The 6591-nt window shown below is 46.6% G+C and overlaps 1 protein-coding gene across 2 annotated transcripts; it reads left to right on the forward strand.

Annotated features, from left to right (window-relative positions):
• Window positions 1–4486: 4486 nt before the first annotated feature.
• Window positions 4487–6546, forward strand: LOC107267561. 2 transcript variants are annotated; one of them, XM_015739445.2, is made up of 4 exons: window positions 4487–4724; window positions 6179–6235; window positions 6325–6396; window positions 6475–6546. In XM_015739445.2, exons 1-4 carry the CDS (start codon window positions 4598–4600, stop codon window positions 6528–6530), a joined length of 312 nt encoding a protein of 103 aa, XP_015594931.1. In that variant the 5' UTR covers window positions 4487–4597; the 3' UTR covers window positions 6531–6546. The 2 variants fall into 2 exon arrangements, with proteins under 2 accessions (XP_015594931.1, XP_015594932.1); XM_015739446.2 differs by lacking the exon at window positions 4487–4724 and adding an exon at window positions 4761–6089.
• Window positions 6547–6591: the final 45 nt, after the last annotated feature.

Genomic DNA, 6591 nt, shown 5'->3' on the forward strand with positions numbered 1-6591 from the left:
CTGATTATGTCCGCCTTGTGTCCCTTGATGAATTCCATCCCCAGCAGTCCGTTTACGGTCAATGGTACCTCGTCTGGTACCACGTAAAACCAGTGTTTCACGTCGACGGCTGGGGTTTCGAGGACAACTTCTGTCTTGCACAAGGGCGTGAATTTTTCACCTCCCACACCCTGTAATTCTATGTCGCTATCTTGGATGACGGTATTCGGCTTCAGGCAGCTCTTTTTGATGATGCTGCACTGCGCTCCGGTGTCGGCCTTCAGCGTCAACACTCCTCCGACTGCGTGAGGCGACGCGATGTCGAAATCGCTTGCGGATGCGGTATTTGAAGGCAAGGTTACCTGAAATAGTTGCATCGTTCGCTTCGGATTTCTTTCCTTTCCCGGGCGAGATTCTCTTGCCTGTTTTCCGGTAAGGAGCGTGTTGAGGCTTAAAGTACCTAAGGTTCGTTGAACGGTATTTTCGCGGCTAGAGGACGTTTGACTAGAATCGGGCGCATTCCGCTTATCGGCAACGTCCTGCCGGGGCGGATCTCGCGTCGATCCATGTTCATTCCCTTGTTTCCTCTTCGCCCTCTTCCGACAGTCTTTCCAAGTGTGACCCTTGAGTTTACAGTATGTGCAGACAACATCGACCTCAACATCGACCTGGTTGATGGCCTTATTTTGTTGTGGTGCCGGTAGGCTGACACGGCTCGACTTACGCCTGCAGTCTCGTGCCATGTGCCCGGCGTTACCACAGTTGTAACAGGTTTTTCCCCCTGCCGCTTGGCCCTGCATGGACCTTTTCGCGTTTTGGGGCTGTCCCGTTGTAGTCCCTTTTGGTTGCACCATCCTGCTAATTTCGATCGCACCAGCAACCGACTCGTGAAGGGTTTCGTAATTTCTTGATCGCACTAAGATCTGCACCTGGCCATTCAGCCCGTTTTCGAAATTTGCTTGTGCGCACTTGCGCGTGACGGTTTTGACCGTTTGCGCATCCCTTTCTGTGGGCACCAGCTCGCACAGTTTTTCCACGAGATCTACTGTTATTTTTTCAACTCTCGTTGCGTACGTGGTGACGTCTTCTCCCGGATTCTGCTTCAGGAAATTGAACTCCATTTGTAGGACAGCCAGCGATTTACGCTGCCCGTACAGAGCCTCTAGTTCGTACTTTAATTCGTCTAGGGCGGTGATAGTTTTGTGCTTCAGCTCCCTTGAGGCTTTTCCATTTAGCTTACCGCTGAGCACCAATTCTAGCAGAAGTTCATGGTCCACTTCGGCAACCCTTCTAAATACGGTTTCGCATGACCTTATGAATCCATCTAATTCGTTTACGTCGCTTCCATCGAAGGTCTTGATGTTTTTCAACGCTAACCCTATAATCTAACCGTTGTAGTCCTACGGTCGAGGGTATGCTTCGTCTTTCTCTTGCGGGTTCCGGCCGCCACCTTAAGCTCGGCCTGGTCCTCAGGTCCCGTTCGGGTTCGAGCCGTTCTAGGCGTCTGGTGAGCGCACTGATCTGGTCTTGTAGGGCGTTTATGAATTCGTACACGTCCGCTCCTACTTCGTTGAGGGTGTGCGCCAAATCTCTTCTCGCGTTCGGAGTATGCTCTGAACGGCGTCTCTGCGACTCAAAGACTTCGTCTTGTCGTCCTTCCCCATCGAGATACGTTCCCAGGTCAGCTGAGTCGTGGTTAGGCGTCCGTATGGGTCGTCTGTCGCGACTCATAGGTGCTGCATTAGGGGAAAGGCCTCGAGCCATGGTTACTGCATTTACGGGGTCTGAGACGGCAGTCCGCCCGCGTAGACGCGCGATTTCCTCGTTCACCATGGAATCTGATACTCCCGCAGGAGGAGTCTGTCTTCCGGAGGCCATATCGCCCAGCCGGTCCAAGAGAGTGTCGTCGTACTCGTCGAAGGCCGATCCCCTTCTCGAGACTACCCCGAATTGCGCGTTTAGGCTACCCGAGATAGCCGCCTGTCGACCCGCGTGTAGACGTCCTGACGGCGAGAGAGTTTGTAGTGCTCTCCTAGCTCTAAAGGTTATATCTCCGACCGCGGCTTCTAATTCGGCTACGGCGTTAACGTTTTCCCTATCCAAAGGTGATTCCAACGAGCCTCCCTTGCGTAAGGGGCGCGGATTAGTATCGCCCGGCATGTGCTGACTCGCGCGGAGGGAGTCAGGATTTTACCGCGACTAGCTATTTAGGGACAACTATCGATGAGAACAATTCCGACTAGATTACCTATTGGCTTTGAAAATTTTATAAGCTTTTTAAATTGGTAACCACCACTTACAGGATGATGCTCCACTCCATGGCGTTGACACTTCAGGATGGCGTTGGTAGCTGTCGTTGATCAACTCGTACTTGTCTTGATCCCGGTAGCGGCGATGTCTGGATCCCGCTGTCAGTCGTGGACGTCCTTCCGGGCGTCGTTGACCCTTGGTGTGGTCTCGTGTGTCGGCAACGTTTGCGCGACTACTCTTTGCAAATACGCTTACCGCGTAGCGTTTTGCCATCCGTTCCTCGCCGTTTCTTGTCGAGCCTGACCTTGTTTCTGATTCAACTACCGCGTGTTGAATCCTACCAGGCTATTTGTCCCAACGAGTGTGTGTCGGGTTCAGCTCTGGGTTTCGTTTACCGTTTCCGGTTAATTCCCGTTCGGGCTGCTTGATCACTTCAGACACTTCCGATTCGCTAATTCACTTTGGCAATATCCCACCGCTGCCACCAAATTTTTTGTGCCGTAACGTCTCGGTGACGAAGGAGTTCGTTCGAGAGGTTAGGGCTAAGGTAATTTTTGGGATCGTTGCCGGTTAAGGAGTTGGAACTCGCGTGAATACAACAAAACAGAGAAGGTTTATTAAAACGATCAAGAATGTTGTATAGTAGGTCGACGTACGCGGACTTCGAAAATATAGGCACCGTTCGGTCCTCCTATTTCCTGTACCGAGTCTACTCCACGAGACCACCTTATCCGTTCGGATTTTAATTGTAGACTGTCGGTTTTCGGACGTGCAGCCATAAGCTGGACTTCCGAAAAATGATTATTGTGCGATTTTTAGATTTCCACATATTGGTTGCCAGGCCGCCTTTAGTTCTGACTTAGCGCAATGCTACACGCGTGAACTACTTGGCCTGGCGTTTCTCAATGGGGTCAGGAGACTCCCAGCACAACAACATTCTTGGCAAATACTAACACTTAGCAGCATTAAAATATGCATCCACCATATATTAAGCCATCCGATTCAGCAGATAGCCATAGCGCTGACGGATATCGCAATGTAACCTCTTATTGCAATATAGCGCGACTCAGAATATCAACCAGGAAGCTGTTGGAGGCAATAAATTTGGTTCATTAGCAAGCAACATAGTATTGTCAAATTGAAGTGGAACATTTGAATTTTTTGGTATTTCTGGGAAATTTTGACCGATTTTGAAAAACCAAAGATATGTTTGTATTAAATACATATATATAGTTGTATTAAATCCTCCCCTGTAGTTTGTCTAATTTAAGTCACAGCGACTTTACAAACATGATAAATTTGAGGACTCCCATTTTCTCGACCTACTCGACAGTGAGTAGTCGGCGACATAGCGACCATCAAGATATTATTTGCATCTCAGCGGTATCCTATCCTCATAACAGAGAGATGAACTTTAATCGTGAACTGCAATACTGATTGCTGGTATAGCATCCGAATATCATGTCATGCAGATAAGTGCTCAACAATTAACAGTTAACTATAAATAGAATTACGCTGTTAAATCGCATAGAATCACAGAGTAGTATTATGAAACGCAATTCAATAATTGAAATATATTAATTGAGCAGTTAGAATAAATTTTGTATAATTTTTATATTGCAAACGCGAGTCTAAACTTTGTCGACAGGCCCAGTGCACAAACTTCCTAAATTTGCGATCCTCCGGCAATCATTTCTACCGCCAAATCGCAAATCGTTGCAAAATATAAATGAATGTCGGTTCGAGAGGGTCATTCTCAACTGCTTAATACATAGCGCACAGGTTGGCGAAAAGATAAACACGAGCATGCACACCTCAGAAATAGGTTGGCTTTCGTAATAACAATATGTACTATTTTATTCATCGGGGATTTTAAACAAAACACAGCACACTCTACTGGGCTTAAACGAAAACGGAGGCGTACAAGCGATTCGTTACGGCTTGTCACGACACGGGTCTCCAGTTCATTCCCATCTCGACACCCAACATCCATGCGTCGCTAAAACCCTCGATGTGTTTGTCCTTCTGGCTTTCGCCACCGTTTATTTTAAATGCCGTCGAGTTAGCGGCAAACATGAATAATAACTATCCTTTTTGCATGTCTTCGATCGCGCCGCTATATGTATAAAACATCATTGGGGGAGATTTTTATTTATACGCAAAGCAATGTTCAAGAATTTCGACACCTCGGGCTCTGGCACTGACACCTGGCTCTCTAGAAAATGTTCATAATTAAAATTTTGTAAGGAACTGTTGAATTTTTTAAATGTTTATATAATAACTCTAAACTTGCAGGAAAGTCACTGTTGTGGATTACCAAGGTGCATGCTTTCCTCAACGATCCCATATTTCATCAGCAACAAAAACAATGTCAAAATCTATTGTGAGAAGTATTACATCACTTGGAACTTTTCTCTGGAGCCTCATTATACAACTACATGTATTCCAATTATGGGAACCAGTATGGGCTTATGGAAGTGAAAATGAGCCAGATGGTAAGTTAATGTTAAAATTACTAATAATTAATCCGCCATCCAGCTTTCCCGAACTATTCCGGATGAAGATTATCACCAGAGTATCCTGGACAGTCCAAAGCTACGGCAGCAAGTATGTGACATTTTGAAGATCTCGGATCAACTGATTAGACGTGACATCATGCCGCCGGTTAGACTGCCAAAGGGATTTGCCTATTTAGGTTTTTAGCCGAGTAGCATAACTGTGCCGGTTCTGGATCAAGATTCCTGTAACCGACATTTACCGACATTCAAAAGATTATGAAGATAGATGTCCGTGTTGTCATCGTGAGCTCTACGATTTTCGGAAGTGACGTTACCGAGACCCCTATTTTCTAAGAATTTATGGGGGATTCTAGGAATAATACATAATCGAGAACTTTCTAGAAACTTCGACGGTTCGTGCCCGTGCTAAGTTGCTGAAGATCGCTCCTAGAGACGATGATCCTCTCGACATTTTGATGCAACCCCTTGCCCCCCACCCTCCGGAGAAGCTTCTAAAAGCTTCGATGAACCCCCTTCCTCTCTCCCCGACCTGTGTAGATTTCAGATAGCAGTCTTCAGGAGGCTAATTTAACCTTGAACGTTAGTAGTTTTAGGCCACTCCTGGCCGTCGTAACAAACCCCCACCACTGATCCTGTGAGCCATAGAGTGGACCGCGCTTCGGACTGCCACACCACACTATGGCATCACACTCTCACCCATGTGCCCGGATCACCAACCTGCGCCCCAGATGTCCCTCCCACGACCTCGCCATGTAGTGGTTCCTCGCAATACGGTTCTAAGGCCTGAAACCCCAGCACCAGCGGTACTGGATGTCCCAGGGGTCTATCACGGTCGCTAGTTATGCAGTGATCCCCGGTCGGTAATTTTTTAATTACCCTAAGGAGGTAGTATGGTAAAGTGGAACACAGTATTTTGTAAGAAATACCTTATATTATAGAAGTACCGCACGTATTGCCTTTTTTTAGATACTTTTAGCTATTGATGTGGAGGTATCCAACCCCCTGATATTTTGCTCGGGGTGAATCTTCCGCATTTTGTGTAGCTGTTGGAAGCCTGGTACCCTTTTTTTGGGCAATTTAGCGAACAATGCGCAAATACACCCGGCGTGGGGGTACCATTGTCTTGGCCGCGTACACTGCTACATGTATCTCTTATTTGCAACTATGCAAAAAATTATGATCATGGTAGGGAAAAAGACGGTACCCCATGAACCATCCTTGCAACATCTTGCCAGTACCTTGGTTACAAGCGATAGAAGCGACAATAAAAAAAGAAGTAATAGTGAAAGCGTAGTGAAAAGAGTTGAATGCGCATACCCCAAGCGCATTATTTAAAAAGTGGTATGTATAAGAACGTTAAGCTCGTACTCGTTTTTATTTGATTTAAACAAAATTTGTTGTATATCTGTCATCTTTTCTCTTATTTCTAGACGATCCGTCAGTCTGTCTAGCACCACAACATCAGGCAGGATATAAGAAACAAAGTGGTACGTATAACAGCGTTAAGCTAGTACACGTTTTCATTTAATTAAAAAAAATGTATTGTGTATTTGTCACCTTTTACCCTTATTTCCAGACGCTGCAAAACAGGACAAGCACGGTAGCACCATCACCAGCCGTCAGACTAGCGCCGGCTGTTACTGGAGCGGTAAGGGTATTAGTTTTAAGCCTGCACCGGTTTTTATTTGATTGAAACAGATTTATTAAAAATTCCGAAATATTACAGATTATGCCGTCAAGGAGGCCCAACACACCGCCCGAGGGTGTCGAGGGGCCATGTGAGGGGCCCCTACTCGACGGAATTCGCCCACTATTGAATGAGTTTTTCGCACCCCCCCCCCCC

The sequence above is a fragment of the Cephus cinctus genome, unplaced genomic scaffold (assembly GCF_000341935.2).
Source record: "Cephus cinctus unplaced genomic scaffold, Ccin1 Ccin1_scaffold0409, whole genome shotgun sequence".
In the NCBI taxonomy this organism is placed as follows: Eukaryota; Metazoa; Arthropoda; class Insecta; order Hymenoptera; family Cephidae; genus Cephus; species Cephus cinctus.

Coding starts and splice junctions, on each gene's coding strand:
- LOC107267561 (XM_015739445.2), top strand. CDS start 4,598: ATGTCAAAATCTATTGTGAGAAGTATTACATCACTTGGAACTTTTCTC. Junction 6,236..6,324: donor AGGATATAAGAAACAAAGTG/GTACGTATAACA, acceptor CCTTATTTCCAG/ACGCTGCAAAACAGGACAAG. Junction 6,397..6,474: donor CGCCGGCTGTTACTGGAGCG/GTAAGGGTATTA, acceptor GAAATATTACAG/ATTATGCCGTCAAGGAGGCC.